Source organism: Nicotiana tabacum, chromosome 21 (genome assembly GCF_000715075.1).
Source record: "Nicotiana tabacum cultivar K326 chromosome 21, ASM71507v2, whole genome shotgun sequence".
Classification (NCBI taxonomy): Eukaryota; Viridiplantae; Streptophyta; class Magnoliopsida; order Solanales; family Solanaceae; genus Nicotiana; species Nicotiana tabacum.
In genome coordinates, this window is record NC_134100.1 from 35880407 (window position 1) to 35898054 (window position 17648).

Genomic DNA, 17648 nt, shown 5'->3' on the forward strand with positions numbered 1-17648 from the left:
TGTTGGTTAGGCTGGAGTCCATCATTCTGGTTGCTTTATTTTTTGTTTGTTTTTTCCTTTCCATTTCTTTGTTTTGTTATTATTTTTTTTTGTAGGGGATTGGGGAGTCCAAATCTGCATAAAAGCACATAAACAGACCTTAAAACTTGGCCTCAGCTAGTAAGTATGCCCTCCAACTTTGGGTTTGCACGAGTAGGAACCTCAACTTGTATAAAGTTGAACACGTAAACACAAATGCTGACATGACACATAAATTTTGGAGGTGTCTAGATGATCATTTTGTAAGTTGGAGCATTCAATTGGCAAAGTGGAGACAAGTAGAGGTGCCTACTTATGCACACCTAAAGTTGGAGGGCGTACTTGCCAGCCGATGCCAAGTTTGGGGGCATGTTTATGTATTATTCCCTGCATAAAATTAGCTCGACTCGCTAAACTACAAGGACAAATTACCAATCGAGCGTATGGAAAGCAAAAAGATGGTAACAAGAGTAATTTAAACAGCAACTTGCGAAGTACTAGTGTTGTTGAGAAAATTCTGAAAAAGAATGATGGGTTTTAAGTAAAAGACTAATTGAGTTTATACCAAACTAGTAAATGCAAAAAATATATTTTCCGTACACTCATTTATTATTTACTAGTAATAGTTAAGTATTATGCATTCTCACTAGAATTTTTAAATATTAAGATTAAATTATTTAATTTAGTATAAATATGGGATAAGAAAAAAATATTTATTGTGATTCTAATAATATAAAACAAAAAGAAATAAGTTACCAAACATAAATACTCCACATTATTCTTTTTGGAGTTTGGACTAGGTACGCAGCGTTTTTATCGCGGAGAAAATTTATTAACAAATCAATGTTTGCTTATTAATCTTTTATCACATTTCATAATTGAACCGATATGAATTAATGTAAACATGGGTGCTAAAAAAAGGGTACACCTATGAAATCCAGAGCATGGGATTAAGCAAAGTGTGGTCGAAGCGATGTGGTCTTGTGTCTTTCCAGGAACGGCAAGTGGTGGTGCTGCTTCCCAACGCTTCTTGCTTTCTCCTCGCAGCACTGCACATTTCACTTATTTCCTCCCATCACTACAACAACTTGAAGGAAAAAGGAGCAATTTCAAGACTTTCCCTTTATCGCATTTCTCAATCAAATGTTCATCCCCGACTCAGGGATCTACTGCAGACGATAGCTTTTTCCAAGAAAACAAAGAATCAAATGTAACTACTCTCTCTCTCACACACACAGACATCCCTTTTTCCTCTATATTCTGATATAATTTTTTTCTTTTTGTGTGATAAGAACCAAGAAAGCAAAGGGTTTTGGAAGAAATGGAAGGTAAAGAACACCCATCTCCTATTTTGGTGAAAATCACTTTGGCATTTGGTTAATTGACTGGGTGTTTGTTTATCAGGAAAACTCAGCGGAGATGAGCGCAAAGTTAGCGAAGCTGGGGCTTGCAGCTGTTCTGGCTTATGGTCTGTTTGATGGTGTCACATACACTAGCTTCTTTGTGCTTGCATTCTTGGGCTATGAGAAGAGTACTGGGAATAATCCTACTGCAAATCTCCAAGCCCTCTTGGGGGTAAGTAATGCTTAGCTACTGATGTTAGTATACCTTATATGAGGTTCCGCAAATCTTAGTAGTCCTGTTGGTTCGGGAAATCTTGGCCGAACCAATAACTCGTTTTAGTTAATGAGTTCGCAATTAAGTATTTATACATATTTATTGGATTTCCTAATACACTTACAGGGTCTAAGTAAAACCTATTAGGTTCATCCGAACTCGTACATAATACTCTATCTTCGCTACTGATTGGCTACCTTAACTTTGACCTTGTTGGTGAGGGTTGTAGGTGTAGAATGTGCCATTATATCTTTCTGGCAAAGGTTTTGAGCTAAAAGTAGTGGATGCATCCGCACCCGATACATTGGCCTGTGGCCACTAGGTCTGAGACACTGGTTTTCATATATGTTAAAAAGCATGGTATGAATGACCTTTGGAAAAGGTAGCTTTAATTTTGGCCTGAAGAAACGGAATGGCCAATTAATAAAAGGAAGAGATGGCCTTAGTTTTTGCTTAAAGGAATGGAGAAATGATTTCCTACCCTTTTTGGTGCAAAGGTTAAAGGGGCTGACCTTATTTTTGACCTAAAGAAAAGGAAGATTCATGACAGCATCATGAAATGCAATAGCAAATTTGTGTTGTTCACATTTTGGATACGGAATGAATGCTTATAAATTAGCATCCTCATTTATAGTAAAGTATCCACTTCAAGTAAAGGATGTAGCATGCCAAATTGTCTTTTCATTGAGCAGCTACTATTGACCTACCATTTATGATTTACCAAATTCGAAAGTTTTGCAGCTTACTTCCCAGTTTGATGTGTGCTATTTCAATTTCCCACTTGTGCATTTTCATTTCTCCTTTGCTCAAAACACACTCTTCATAATGGCAGATTATAATAGCGATGTGGGCGGGAAATAATGTGACTAGGCCATTTAGGGTAGCAGGAGCAGCTGCTTTGGCACCTGCCATTGACAAAGGACTAAGAAGAATCCAAAAATACTTCAACTTTCCAACTCTTGTATATGCTTTTGCTTTAGTAGTGGGTATAGTTGCTGGGACATGTTTCACCATTATTGGTTTACTCATCCTCTCAAGATGGGGAAAGTTAAATTTAGCTGGATATTTCGTTGTCATCGGTCAATGGTTACTTGTATCATTGAGATAGTTTTGACGCTATCTTTTTTCGTTTATACCGTCTTGTTTCCTCATCATCTCTATCTATATAGAAAGTAGTATACTCATTCCACTTTTAGCTCTTTATACTTCTCTTTTAATTTTTGCTCGTCGAGAATGGTAAGTACTCTCAAATAGCTTTTCTTATTTGTTTATGTTTTGCGGTGCCTGCTTGTGAAAAGTTGGAAACATATCTTCAAGGTATTAGCTAAAGGCCGGTTGATGGCATTAGATTTTAGTTTCTTTGTAAAAAGTAATGCCCAAGAGGTTGATGACAAGAGTGGGTTGCTCTAGTGGTAAGCACCTTTCACTTCCAACCAAGAGGTTGTGAGTTCGAGTCACCCCAAGAACAAGGTGGGGAGTTCTTGGAGGGAAAGAGCTGAGGGTCTATCGGAAACAGCCTCTCTACCCAGGGTAGGGGTAAGGTCTGCGTACACACTACCCTCCCCAGACTCCACTAGTGGGATTATACTGGGTTGTTGTTGTTGTAAAAAGTAATGCCCAAAATGAAAGGTTAACTGAACCACACAATTTCCTGCAATATTCATGTCTATTGTTTCATTTACATTACAGGAATTGCTTTCCTTCTTTTACCTACTTTGTTAATTTTCTGAAGTAAACCTTGTAAATAAATTCTAACTTGAAGACCCAACCTAGTCTTTGTCTCAGAGTTCCTTCTGTATTAGATTTACATTAGTAGAATTTGCTGGCAGTATTCAGAATACATAAATAAGTGCATTCATTCAAATGGGTTTTCTAAACGTATTAACAGGATTTAAGTTCTTTATATCTAGTTGAAGTTTTGCAGAGGAGTTATATATCCCATGGCAGATGTCAGATATCATACATAGGCAAGCTAACCAGACAAAGCCTATACCATGTGATGTCCAACACTGCTATACAGAGACAAACAAAGTACCTATATCCTAACCATGCTTACTTTCGATCCATAATCAAATCTTTTTCTTGATTAAGGCATGGTTATCTGTACCTCAAAACACACCTTAGAAAAGGAAATTGTAGTTCCATTGAATGAAAGGAAATAACAATCTGAGTATGAAAAGAATACTAGACGACTACAGAAGAAAAATGGCTGATCGAGGAATTATTGATTCTAAACTTTCTATCACTACACCCTTTTCAACCATCTCAAATAGCACACTAGCCATAAGAGAAAACAACAACACCAAGCCTAGTAATTTTCCACAAGTGGGGTTTAGGGAGGGTATGATGTACGCAACCTTACCCCTACCTTGGAAGGGCAGAGAGGTTGTTTCCGACAGACCTCGGCTGGAGAACGGATGAAAAAAGTAATGGCAACAAGTAGGAATAACAACAAGATAAAAATAAGATCGAAGCCAAGAAAGCAGTGAAACTCTAGGTAATAGCAATCTATGAATAAAAGCATATCATACTAACACTAATGCTAGCGAACTGAGTAAGACAAAGAGAAACGCTCGACTACCTACTAGCCTTCTACCCTAATCTTCGACCTCCACACCCTCCTATCTAGGGCCATGTCCTCGGTCAGTTCCAGCTGCGCCATGTCTCGCCTAATCACGTCTCCCCAAGACTTCTTAGGCCTACCTCTACCCTTCCTGATACCTACCACAACTAACCTCTCGCACCTTCTAACTGGGGCTTCTATGATTCTCCTCTTAACATGCCCGAACTATCTCAACTTCGTCTCCCGCATCTTATCCTCCACAGGGGCCACTCCCACCTTATCCAGAATTTTCATCAAGGGGTGTCAAAATTTAAATAATTAGATACATCGAAAAGTCAAGGGAATTCAACGTATAGTAAATATACATAAAATAAAAAAAATTATCTAGCAAAATAGTGTAATTTTCCGGCGAAGGGATGTCGCTTGACACCCCTTGCTTCAATGTAGCTCCGCCACTGGGGCCACTCCAACCTTATCACGAATAACTTCATATATTCCTAATCTTATCTAACCTGGTATGCCCACACATCCACCTTAACATCCTCATTTAAGCTACTTTTATCTTCTAGACATGAGAGTCTTTGACTGGCCAACACTCTGCTCCATATAGCATAGTTGGTCTAACTACTACCTACTAGCCATAAGAGAAAGAGGTGTCGACTACGGCCACTTATCCACTGAGCTGTCCGAAAGAAGCAAGCAAAGAATTAGTTCGCCGGTGCTACCAAAAAGTCCCATGCTTATGTTACTGTTATTATTGATTGTTTGATTATCTTGTACCACGAGGACCCCAGTTGTGCTTCTGCTAGTCGATGACCTGATTTTGGAAGCAGTCGTCTTCCTTTCTATTCCTCGGTAAGCTGATTCATAGGAGCACCGTAGGAGCATGGTGGGAGGGGAGAGGTGATATTTAATTGATAAAAAGCATCTCTTTTGTCTCTCCTAGCTGAACTCACCAAAAAAGTAATGGAAAAAGTTGAATTGAGCACAGCAAGAGGGCATCTGAAATGGCATTCCCGTCTCTGCCTCTAAATAAAGAATTATAGGGGAAATCCGCCTGCTTGAAAATTTTGCATTTATATAGTCTATATATATATATACAATATTTTGCAGGGTACTTACAAAGAATAAGTTGACAATCCATCATGCATTATATAAGGAGCTAAGGCAATGTATCCTACTCCTACATGTATTTACCTTTGGCTGTTAATGTATAGTTCCTCCCACCATACAGAGAATGCTTTTTTTTCTTCCCCTTAGTCCATTGTGACTTTTGACAATAGTCGTGGATAATATTTAAGGTACTAAATGAAAGGGTAAGATTTTTATTTATTTATTTACGCTACTAATATGCTTCCATTACCATACTTTTCTATTAAGAAGAAATACGAACGCTCAGTCATTTGTTAGTGGACACAAGTGGTTCAGTTCCAGTTATCTATAATCTGGGGTTGTCCAATAAATAACCTTCAGCCACGTGCTAAGCACCCTTCCAAGATATCAAACTTTTTGCCTTGAACAACTTCAAAAACTAGAGTACATTTCAGGATGGTACATAAAAAAATGAACTTAACCTTTCTTAGGCAAGTGGCCATATGGAAATCTATGAAGGAATATATTGTTCATCATATCCAAATTCCATATGATGTTTTTCTTTTTCTATATATATCAACGAGTGTCACTCAGAAACCATACAGGCACCTTCCCCTTGCGGTAAGTTTCATCGGCCACTTGCAAAAGTAATTAAGATCTGATCTTTGTTATAGTGTTTAAATCATTTCACACATTATATGTCATGCATAGCCTTTCCTTTTCATTCGTGTAGAAATTAAAGTCTTCAAAATTAATGTCTTAGTAAGTAGTACAACTGGAAGTGGCCACTCACTTATTTTTTGCTGCACTCCTGCACATAGGTAAAAAGCTTTGATAGCTAATTAATTGGTGAAAACTGAAAACATCCACTCATGGGTCAGCAGAGTTGGCTGGACTACAATGTGAGTTTCACCAGCAGTGTGAAATGATTTCACTTGTTACAATCATCAATCATCAGAGATAGCTAGCAGCCTTTCCAATGCAATGCAGTTCTTGGAGCCCATCTTCTACTGTAAGATACAAAAATTCTATAACAAGTTAATGATAACACTCTAGTTTATATACATTGCTATATTCCAATGCATAATGGTCTGCTTCTGCAGAATAATCTCTTGTTGAAAGACACAGAGGATTATGATGCAGAAATGCTGGAGAGCTCAAGCTACAGAGCTATAACCAACAAACACTACATTAAGGTGATCAATTGGAACTCTCTACACATGCTTACAGAATGTTTACAGTTGATAAATGTCGAGTCTATAGTTAACCTCTATTCTTGTTATTGATATTCAGCTCCATTTCTAATGGTGACCTCATTCTTTTCCTATCATAGTTGGACTTGCATCACATGAAGGGATGGCTAAAAAGCAAATCTCCATTTTGCTTCTTTAGATCATCACATCAAGAGAAGAAAGAGAAACTCCGGTTACAAACTGCAAAATTACATGCTCTACTTTCTCTCACACAGCTTGCTTCAGCAATTTCTGGCTTTGCCAGCAATAGCAGCTCCGGAATTCTAGACTCACAGCAAATGAATTGGAGCCACAATATGGCTAGTGTAGTTGCTTCTGCTGCAGCTCTGATGACAACAGTATGTGCCGAGGCAGCTGAATCTCTGGGAGCAGGAAGAGCTCAGGTTGCATCTGCAGTCAATTCTGGCCTGGCCATCCAAACTCCTATGGATATGATCGCAGTGACAGCAACAACAGCCACATGTAATGCTTTCTACAGTATTGCTTACAACTGATAACACCCTATATCTAATTTTCTTAGCAATTATCAATGAACAGATCATTGCTTGTTACCAGGTTTACGAGGAGCTGCAATTCTTAAATCAAGAGCCTTGGATGATCCCTCTCCTAGGATCCCAGAGATGCTCACTGCAGGCGCCCGAATACGGATAATAATGCTCTCAGGTAAGAATCGTATTTCCTGAAACCTTCAAAACATAGAATCAGGAGATGTTTTTTCACTCCATTTCCTACCTGCCTAAATATGATACTTTTGAGTTATTGTTATAACACGACAGGACATAAAGAGGACAAATGGGTGACCCTACACCAGAAGCAAAACCAGCTCATACTGAGCCTCAAAAGGAAGTACTTTGGAGCTTTAACAACTTCAAAAGAATGTAAACTATCTATTTCGTTTCTTTCATTGCTTCATTGTTGCTTCAAAACATGATGGTTCTCACACCTATATTTGGACAGTATCCTCCTAATAAAAGTAAAGAAGCTCCTAAGACTAACAAATTACCCTTATGCAGACAAGCTTATCAACATAATAAGAGAGTGTTTTGAGGCTCAAGACCAGTACTTTGTTAGCTTGAAGACGAACAATGGCATCATCAAGCTTCTCTTCAAAGATGAAATGCAATTAAGCATCTGGATATCTACCATTTCCAGTGTCTTAACATCCTCTTGAGAAAGAGGTCAATGTTGTACAAAGCATTTGACAAGTCTAATAACATTCTTGAAATCATGCTCAACCTCATACATCAAAAGTAGATGTTGCAACTTCCCGTCCCACAGTGTAATTATGTAAAACACAAGTTTTACACAAACCCGCAGTTGAAAAAAGGAATAAATGCACTGAAGTAGAGAAAGAGTTCAAAGTCACAAATGTTTGACAAATATCCAGTAGAAAGCATCTTTCGTTTTTCCCTGGGCAATGTTTCTATGAGCAATGAAATGGACCAAAACCCATAAACGTGAATATCAGATCAGGCTTATATGACACTTGGAATATGAGATCTCAAGTCAGGCTTATATCATTTAATCAAACTTCACGTAAGCCTCTGACTCCTATTCCAAAAGACAATTTTAATTGTGGGATTAACCATGAAATGCTTGATATGCAATGTTATGAAAGAAAATGAAGCTGGGCTTGAGATAGATGTTGGGCCAGCTGAGAATGCAAGTATTGGGCCAGTCTGGAAAAGCAAGAGAACTAACAAGACCTCCCCAAAGGCTATTAGTCTACGTTTGGGTCCCTCGTTGAGGGAATTAGTCAAGAGAAAACTACCCTCTATAGTTCCTCAAAATTTTAATAGCCCATATTTTTTTTCACTGACACGAAATGGCCCTTCGGCCCAAACTTATTGCATCTAATAGCCCGAAATATCTATTTTGTATATTTTTTGTATAGTGATAACTTGTTTTGTATATTTTTTGTATATTGACAATCTATTTTGTATAGCGACAGTCTATTTTGTATATTTTTTGTATAGTAACAGTCTATTTAGTATATATTTTGTATAGTGACAGTCTATTTAGTATATATTTTGTATAGTGACAGTCTATTTTGTATATATTTTGTATAGTGACAGTCTATTGTATATAAATTGTATAATGATAGTCTACTTAGTATATTTTTGGATAGTGATAGTCTATTTTGTATAGTGACATTCTATTTAGTATATTTTTTGTATAATGACAGTTTATTTTTGTATATGTTTTGTATAATGACAGTCTACTGTATATAAACTGTATAGTGACAATCTATTTTGTATAATTTTTATATAGTGACAATTTATTTTGTATATATTTTCTAATATACCAAGATTCAAATTTATTTTCACCGAAAAAAATACATAAATATCCACGAAAATATATACTAATGGTGGGCCTGAAATTATGATTCCTATCAAAATCAACTAATGACATACATGTGGAAATGAAAATTTATTTGGTGAAAACCAAAAGATTTCCCTAGCAAAGAAAGTTAGCCTAGAAAAAAATGAGGCTATAACAGAGAGCTTGGGATTTTTATTCAATGGGTGGTTGCCCCTCTCTTTAGCCAATGATTTTCCTTTTCCACTTTTAAAACAAAATCAACAGCCCTTGAATTCCTGGAAATACGTACTAATAACAAATGAATTGATTTGTTCCTTCAGTTTGGTTTGGAGTTGCTCTTGCTCTGTTAAATCGTTATATTATGCTTATTGCATTAATTGGTAAATCTCTTGTAATTAGATCAAAACTGTTCCATTATTGATTTCATAATCCAACGTAAAAAACAAAAGAAGTAAAAAAAAAGTCCAAATAAAAATCAATAAAACGCGCATGCAGAGGACGAAATCTGAAATCTATCCAATATCATTTCGCAATGCTGCATGACTAAAAATTCCAGAAAAACAACCATATGATTATATAGTATGGATTTACGTTAAAACCAAAGTAAAGATTAGACCAAATATATAAAATGCTACAGTTAAAAATGAGGGGTTTTCAACAGATTGTAAGCAGAGAAACTGAGAAAGAAGCAGAAACTAGTACTTTTGGGCTAGCCACTAAAATTATTTTTGGGCTATAAAATGTGTATTGTAATTTTGGGCTACCGGATATTATAGGTTTGGCCCGAGTGGCTATAAATGATATTTGCTCATTAGTTAAATAGCAGAGTACGAGCATTATGTAGGTAGACTGAATATTGTAGATAACTTCCTCTCTCTCCCACGTCTATTTCTCTCTGTGGCTCTATCTCTCCCCCTACTTTCTTTCTGATACTATCCTTGTTATGTTAATATCTATCTTCTTATTCTCTAATTCTATGTACTGAGTTTCCGTTAATGAAAGATCAATTCACAATTCCTATTTGTAAGTGTGTTGTTTGAGAAGTTTATTACATTGGTGCTTTCATTGATTTGGACTCCATGGCTCTCTACTCTTTTACTATTATAAATTATCACCCCGACGCCATCCAAGGACTGATGATGGCGATGATGGACAATAACAATCGTATGCTGAGAATTCTCAGCAACATTGAGAACAAGTTGTCTGCCTCTTCCACGACGATCCCCGAAGCTTCTGTACATCGGAATATGGTTGTGTCTTTGGAAAATAAGTGTGAACAAAAGGAGATATCAGCAACAGAGATTGGTTCTGATTTAGATAATGGACGCTCCAACCCTGCGGATAATTTTGAAGTACTCATTGAGATGGTGGAAACCAAAATTGGCGAGGTGGAAAGTTCAAAAAGCTATGCCTGCAAGGTGTTGGCTGAAATACCCGATAGGAAGATTGACATAAAAAATGATTCAGTGAAGAATCATTCAGCCAAGCTTGAAACCCAGGTGGTTGACGAAATGTTTCAAATAGTTTGCGTAGTCAAGAGTGATTACAATAACCACGTCATATTTGATAATCCACTAGTGCTGCCAATTGTGCCTTCTGCTTGCAGTCCCGCCCAACGTTTTCACAGAGGCATATTTGATTACTTAAGTGGACATAATCACGCTAAACTTATCTTCGCTTAGCATCAATTACCACCTGCTCAATTCAAATTAGTGTTTCCATTTTATCCTAATTCTAATTTACTTACCACATCCCTTAGTGTCATAAAGTATTGTGTATTTTACGCTGCTTCAGGCGACTTAGAGCTTGATAAGTTCATAACTTCAACCTTGTGGAATTCTTGCAATTGTGTCGACACTGGACATGGATTTACGAATGATTCAAGTTGCACATATCATCATATTAGTCATTTATTTACATCAGATGCCCATAAACTATTTGAGGGAAATGCATAATGAAGTAGGTGTTTAGTTGCATGATTATATGATCGTGACTGTGTAGGTCGAGTTCAATCGGGTGTTGAAAGTAGTGATACATTTCAAAGTCTTTTTTGTACATCATACCAGATATTAGGAGATTCTCATTTAGGCATGCTTGTGGACACGACACCCATGTTGTTATGCTTTTTGGTGCTGCGACGATTCTTCAGGAACAATATGATGAATTATAGGGTACTACACTTTTGGTTTTTCAGCCAGCCGATGCGGGAGGTGAAGCAAAGAAAATTCTTGATTTCGGGATGCTTAAGAATAGTGATGCACTTGAGGTCACTGTTTACTGTGCAATGGCTGCTCCGAATGACACTGAAATTATTGTTATGGTGACTACACCAGGCAGGCCATCAAAGGGCGAATCTAATGGTCTTGATGCTACTTTAGACAACATCCACACTTACGCCAATAATCTGATAAATCATGTGTTACTCAATATGAAATGTCCTATGCATCCCGAGCAGGTTATAAGTGTGTTCAATTTACTAATGCTAACAATGTCCATTGAGAGCCAAACAAAACAAGGTAGCAAGTCATTGATAGCATGTGCAGTACTCTATTCAAGCTCTTTCAAAGATATCTTTAATTGCAGAGGCTGTGAGGAATACAAAGACATACCATTTAGTACCTATGTAACGGACTCTATCTTCGACCTTTGTGTTATACCCCATGTTTTCGTACGTAAGAGTACGTCATAAGTCAATTGATGTAAGCTCAGAAATAAAATTATCTTTGAAAAGTCTATAAAGTAAGTTAATCATGTTACCGTGGAGGTTACAAATCTTTAAGATCATGGATAACAAGTATCAAGAGGGTTGGAAAGCTTAAAAGCTAAACGAAAAATAAGTTTCGTCTAAAGTTGATAATTTTGGAATATTATAACATGCACTTTGGGGTGAGACTAGGGTTCTTAACGTGATAAGGAGGTTATGTTATGAGTTATTTTAGCCTTATGATAGTCGTGTGTTACGTTTTGAAGTCAAGCCAGTTGTGGAACAAAAGTTGGCAAAGGTCATCATAAGTTACATTCATAAATGTGCTGAACATTGGGTCAAATATAGCAGAGCTCTTCTCCCAACAAACTTGGAATTATGGGATTATACACATAGAAAATTTAATATCTACGAGTCTAGTTTCTAACGCAATAAACCGTTTATCGATACGATATCAGAGTAGAGAGATATTTGCAGTTTCGCGAGACTGCAGAGACTGCATAGGTGACAAGTAAGTGTGTCACTGAAGCTTTTTGAGCACTCTATTTCATGTGTTATATGAGGTCTTTTTGGGACATATTGTATACCAAATTGAAGGTCTTGGAATGTAGTTTCTAATGCTTTTAACCGTTTAGTCATACGGCATTCGGATAAAAATATAAAAGCATCGAAAAATGGGCTAATGCTAGGGTGCCAAGCTAGCACCTTTTTGACTTTTCAAAAGTTGATATATAGGTCTTAGGTTGTCTTTATCTTCATTTTTCCACATAACACGACCAAAGAACACCCACAAATATATCCTTAAGCACTCTTCTAGGTTTTCAAAGAAGATTAATGAAACACCCCGAAAAATTTTGAAGTACTTAAGTGTAAAGCCCGATAAAGTTTGCAAAGAACCATGATCATCTTCCTAATTTTGATTCAATTTGTTATATTTCTAAAATAGATTGAAGTTGCTAAGAATTCCGGAACGTTTTAGAGTGTAAGGAAGCTTAAGTGAGGTATGTTGGCTAAACTCTTCTCTTAGAATTGAATCCCACGTTATTCATGTAAATTATGTAAGTCCCGAGTGATTCATTATCAAATTGGCTATTCCGAGTAAGATTGGGTTGAAAGATATATATTCAAAAAGCATCCCAAATGCTCTATTCATGTTATGTTACCAATTGAGGATGTGCTAAAATATGGACTGTGCATTAATAATGTTTCGACTTTAAGTCAAGTTCAAATGAAGGCTATTATGCCAAATTTTGTGAAATATCTCTATGTGCATTAGACTTTAAATTGCTCACATGTGTACTACACACTTTGATTTGAATTATGTTTATTGTTGATGATGAGGATGATATTTGAAATTGATAATGTGAGCATGAAATACTGAATATGGCCAGCGTGCCAAGAATGATCTTATAATTATGGCCACTAGTGCCAATGAAATGAAAAGATGTGAAAGTATTATGAAATGTGATGATTGATATAAAAAGGTTGATGTCTCAAATAAGACGGCCTAGCCGATCGGGTCGTGATCGGACACTGCCGCACACATGGTGGTGATTGTGCTGGAAATTGTAATTGAAATGATAATTGTGGTTGATGTCCCTAATGGATAGCCTAGCCGATCGGGTCATGATCAGACTCTGTGTTAAAGACGGTGGTATTGATATTGAGAGAAATTGTGGTTGATGCCTCTAATGAGATGGCCTAGCTGATCGGGTCGTGATCAGACTCCGTGCTGAGAGTATGGTGGTATTGGTTTTGTGAATAATGGTATTGTGAATAATAGTATTGTGGACAATGGTATATCGATACTAAAAATCTCCCAATGTGAGATATGGAAATTAATTTGAACATTGTCTTGATCCTAAATTGAGGTTTGATGTTGATTAAGTCTTTCATTGATATTATGATAATCTTATTTGTATTATTTGTCATTCTATTGAGAGGGTGTTTAGTTATACATACTAGTGCTATTCGACGGTACTAACGTCCCTTTTGCTGGGGGCGCTGCATCTTTAAATGGATGCATGTGGCCACAGCAGGAGATATTGATCAGTGATAGCAGTGCACCTTCTTCCCAGCTGACTTGGTGAGCCCTACTTCATTCCGGGGTCATAAATCTTTTGTACTTTGTATATTCAGTTGAGGTATAGCCGGGGCCTTGTTGCCGGCATTATCATTATACTCTTCTTTATCTATAGAGGCTCCGTAGACATAATGTGGATTGTGTATTGGTGCTGAGAAAAGACAAACTATGTTATGTTGTGGATGTATTACTTGTCCATTTGAGACTTTAAAAATGATGAAATAATTGGAAATGAATTGGTATTGTAGACATGAACACATTTTTGTCTAATTAATGATAATATGTATTATTTCTATTCATGGATGATTTTGGATAGAATGAAATCTAACAGGCTTGCTTGGTCGGGTTCACTCGATTGTGCGCCGGTCGCACTCCTCGGTTTTGGGGCGTGACAATTAACATCTCGGGTACGAAACCAAGAAGCGATAACATTAGAATGATTCCTACAACGTAAGTATCGCTATATCGCCTCTCTTTTTCTTTGTAGTTTAAACTTTGGAAGGTACTTCATAGTTAAGAAAACATATAATTTCTGTATTTAATCTTTTAAATATCTAGAAATGTTGATAAATTCATTTTCTAATTGTTAGAACTCACGGGACGGTGATCAGAAGCCGTGAGGTCGATTTATTTTACTTTTAGTGGACTGTTTTGTAGTCCACTCGTGTTGGCCTATTGTTCTGCTAATTTATGGAGTTTGGAAGGATGAATGGCGTGGAGAAATGCCACACGTGGTAGGGTAGTAGGCTGGTCGCTTGTCGTTGCAATTTCAGGCTAATTGATAACTTGTTGATTGGGTGTGTTATGGTATATTTGGGGGATTTGTTGTATTGAAGGTCCTGAATTGTAGTTGGATTATTTTAAAATTGCTGATTGTATTGTGTTTGTATCTCGCCTATAGTAGGCTTGAGGGAGCAGTAAAATCAGGGGAAATGCTGCCTGTTTTATTTTAGAATCGAGTTATCGTTTGAGATACGTGATATACTAGCGTCATCTAAGTTGTACCTGTATTTCTTTGTTATAGGGTTGGCGCGCTAGTTGTCATAAGCTTGCTATTGAGTTGCATTGACGGATTGAGGTATGTTAAGGTTATCCCTTCTTTCCTTTTGGCATGATCCATATGATACAACGAAACGAGCAAGCACAAAACTTTCATAAATGATTCTATTCTTAGAAGTACTAGGGTTGCCTATGTTCTTGATTCCCCATGTGTCCTACTATCATATGGTCTGTTCATGTTCATGGGTCTCATGACATTCCAAGAGATGATATAATGGGATACTCTCAGAGGCTTGATGATGTTATGTACGCATATACCTATGGATGATATGATATTTATATGCACATGCATGACATTATAAATGTTTCATGATTCACAGAGCTATTCAGACTTACAGGTTGAGTCCTTTACTTCATGTTTCTTTCATGTCTTTTATATACTGCTTTTCATGCCTTACATACTCGGTACTTTATTTGTACTGACATACCTTTTGCCCGGGACATTGCGTTTCATGCCCGCAGGTCCCGATAGATAGGTTGACAGTTCTCCTAGTAGGCTATCAGCTCAGCGAAAGGTGGTGTGCACTCCACTTGCTCCGGAGTTGCTTGTTTGGTTAGTATGATTTGGACATGTATTGATTGGTATGGCGGGGCCTTGTCCCGATTTTATGACGTTTATGTACTCTTAGAGGCTTGTAGACAGATATCATGTATACGGATACTTGTATGGCCTTGTCGGCCTATGTTTTGAGGATACAAATGATCATGTTGGCCTTAGAGGCCCGTATGTCACATGTATAAGTTTCTATATCATGTTGGGTCGTCCTATGTCTAGTATTCCCTTATGTTTTTATTCCTCTTATATCATGACGTCCCTTCTGGCCCATTTATCCATGATAGTATGACATAAAAAGATACGTTATATTGGTACTCGGTTGAGTAAGGCACTGGGTGCCCGTTGTGGCCCTTTGGTTTGGGTCATGACAAAAGTGGTATCAGAGCAATTCTATCATAGGGAGTCTACAAGCCGTGTCTAGTAGAGTCTTGTTTATGGGTGTGTTGTGCACCACACTTATAAGCAGGAGGCTACAGGGCATTTAGGATTGTTACTCTTTCTTCTTACTCTAGATCGTGTGATAGAGCTCAGTTGTAAGAATTCAAATTTCTAAATTCTATTTTTATTCGTAATATAACGATACCTACATCCATAAAGACAATGGGTAAGAGATTGAATGTGGTTGTGAAAAAGTTGAGTCGGAGGAACTCGATTTTGTAACATGCTTATGAGAGTAAATGTGAGGTCTTGAGCAGATCATGTGAGTACTAAGACGTGTAAGCTTCTTGATAAGGAGACCTAAGGCATGAATATATATCCACTCATATGGTAAAAAGCAACGAGAAAATCAGAAGGTAGGCACAAGTTTCAACAAGTAAAAGAAGCAAGGTGAAGAAGGATACGAGGTACCCAGTTAGTGAAGATTATCAATATTTACAATTCAAGCAGATAAATATAAGTATTCTAAGTTCCTTTCAACAGTAACGGAGATATATACACTTGGCCACACCCATCTCAGTTATGCCCTATGAGAGCTAATTGATATAGTTTAAGAGAAGGATGGGATATCAGGATCCAGTTGGGGTTAGACTAACCCAAAATGGTGGATAGATTGTTAATATTAGCTGACATTTTCGAAGGATATTGCAAACGTGGTAATAATTCTCCTTGTGAGACACCTCGTTGGTGCACTCTAGAATAGTACATTTAGATATGAAATACTAGAATGTCTAAAAAGAATTTAGAAGATTGGCACTGGAATCCTAGAAGGGATAAATATTTACCTTAGTATGACTCTCGTCCCTAGTAAAGAGAGAATGTTAGGCGACCCAAATAGCTAGTGAGATGGTGCAAGGGGAGCTAAAATCAAAAGAATATTTTGTTGAAGTTTTCAGAATAAGGTGATAGAAAAAAATATTAGCAGGAGAGTAAGAATAGAGTAAACGAAGCATTATGAGTAAGATGTGATAAATGAGTGATAACGGTAAATCAAAATATGACACGATGACAGAGTCTATAGTCAAGTGAAGGAAAATATAAGAGGTGACAGGCCTTGAAATAATAAAAGAGTATAAGCCATAAAGTCATGTCCTCATTTTGAGAAATAAGTTGGAGACTCCAACGCGATTACCAAAAGGAAAAGTTAGACCCCCGGAGTAAAAGAAATCGGTATGGGCCAGTGAACAAGATAAACTGAACATGAATTAGGGACCAAATGATTTGGTAATGGTCAGCATCGTGAGAATTTCAGAGATCGTGTTCAAGAATAATAGAATGGACAACAACAGTATAACCTTTAAAGGTCATTCAGGAAGACGCTTCCCTAAAGAAAGCACTGTGAGCAGAGTTAAGCTTAAAGGACTAGGCTTGCCAGTTACACTAGGTGTCACCCTTGTGCATAAGGAATTCAGTTATCCCTGGTACAGAAGGGTTACTGTAAGGCGAGTAAGGGTCATTGATGATGTGAAAAGATGTCAAAGATGAAGACGTAAAATATCTATAGGTAGATCGCCGTAGCACTAAAGCTTAATACTTCCCTAAAGGGGGGAAGATGGTGTGATGTGGTATTAAATCAGAGTTAAGTGGTTCAAGTAACTATGGAATGGTAAAGGAAGAATATGGTAAAAAGGCGAAAGGGAAGAGGTTGCATTTATCCAGCTCCTATAGATATGTCGCGACTCTAAAACATTATGCAAGCACGATACCGAGGAGAGGCAGTAAGAGTTCCCGGTCAGGATGTTATTGATAAATAAGTGCGAATGGACACTTGATACATCAGAAGCTAGTGCGAGGGGTAAATTAAGACAAATGACATAACCCAAGAGAGATTACGCATAATATAGATATGAGAATGGACCAACGAGTAGTTAGTAGTTGATTCAGGAAGAGCCTAGTTATGGCTAGATAAGAGGATACAGATAAATCAGTAGATCATGCAAGAT

General features: G+C 37.3%; 2 protein-coding genes across 4 annotated transcripts; both read left to right on the forward strand.

Moving 5' to 3' along the window:
- Positions 1-903: 903 nt before the first annotated feature.
- LOC107770461 (uncharacterized) lies at positions 904-6250 on the forward strand. Of its 2 annotated transcripts, none has more exons than XM_016589768.2 (4): positions 904-1228; positions 1311-1346; positions 1423-1593; positions 2468-2832. In XM_016589768.2, exons 1-4 carry the CDS (start codon positions 992-994, stop codon positions 2741-2743), a joined length of 720 nt encoding a protein of 239 aa, XP_016445254.2. In that variant the 5' UTR covers positions 904-991; the 3' UTR covers positions 2744-2832. The 2 variants fall into 2 exon arrangements, with proteins under 2 accessions (XP_016445254.2, XP_075098444.1); XM_075242343.1 differs by lacking the exon at positions 2468-2832 and adding an exon at positions 6112-6250 and having other exon boundaries at positions 905-1228.
- LOC107770456 (VAN3-binding protein) lies at positions 6164-7907 on the forward strand. 2 transcript variants are annotated; one of them, XM_016589762.2, is made up of 6 exons: positions 6164-6302; positions 6394-6486; positions 6624-7005; positions 7081-7206; positions 7320-7421; positions 7557-7907. In XM_016589762.2, the coding sequence occupies exons 1-6, from the start codon at positions 6270-6272 to the stop codon at positions 7712-7714; spliced, it is 894 nt and encodes a 297-aa protein (XP_016445248.1). In that variant the 5' UTR covers positions 6164-6269; the 3' UTR covers positions 7715-7907. The 2 variants fall into 2 exon arrangements, with proteins under 2 accessions (XP_016445248.1, XP_016445250.1); XM_016589764.2 differs by having other exon boundaries at positions 7099-7206.
- Positions 7908-17648: the final 9741 nt, after the last annotated feature.

Excerpts from the sequence above, each read along its gene's own strand:
- LOC107770456 (XM_016589762.2), top strand. The coding sequence starts at position 6,270 with ATGCAATGCAGTTCTTGGAGCCCATCTTCTACT. Across the intron at positions 6,487-6,623 it reads CCAACAAACACTACATTAAG|TTGGACTTGCATCACATGAA; the intron begins GTGATCAATTGG and ends TTCCTATCATAG. Across the intron at positions 7,207-7,319 it reads ACGGATAATAATGCTCTCAG|GACATAAAGAGGACAAATGG; the intron begins GTAAGAATCGTA and ends ATAACACGACAG.
- LOC107770461 (XM_016589768.2), top strand. The coding sequence starts at position 992 with ATGTGGTCTTGTGTCTTTCCAGGAACGGCAAGTGGTGGTGCTGCTTCC. Across the intron at positions 1,229-1,310 it reads AAGAAAACAAAGAATCAAAT|AACCAAGAAAGCAAAGGGTT; the intron begins GTAACTACTCTC and ends TTGTGTGATAAG. Across the intron at positions 1,347-1,422 it reads GGTTTTGGAAGAAATGGAAG|GAAAACTCAGCGGAGATGAG; the intron begins GTAAAGAACACC and ends TTTGTTTATCAG.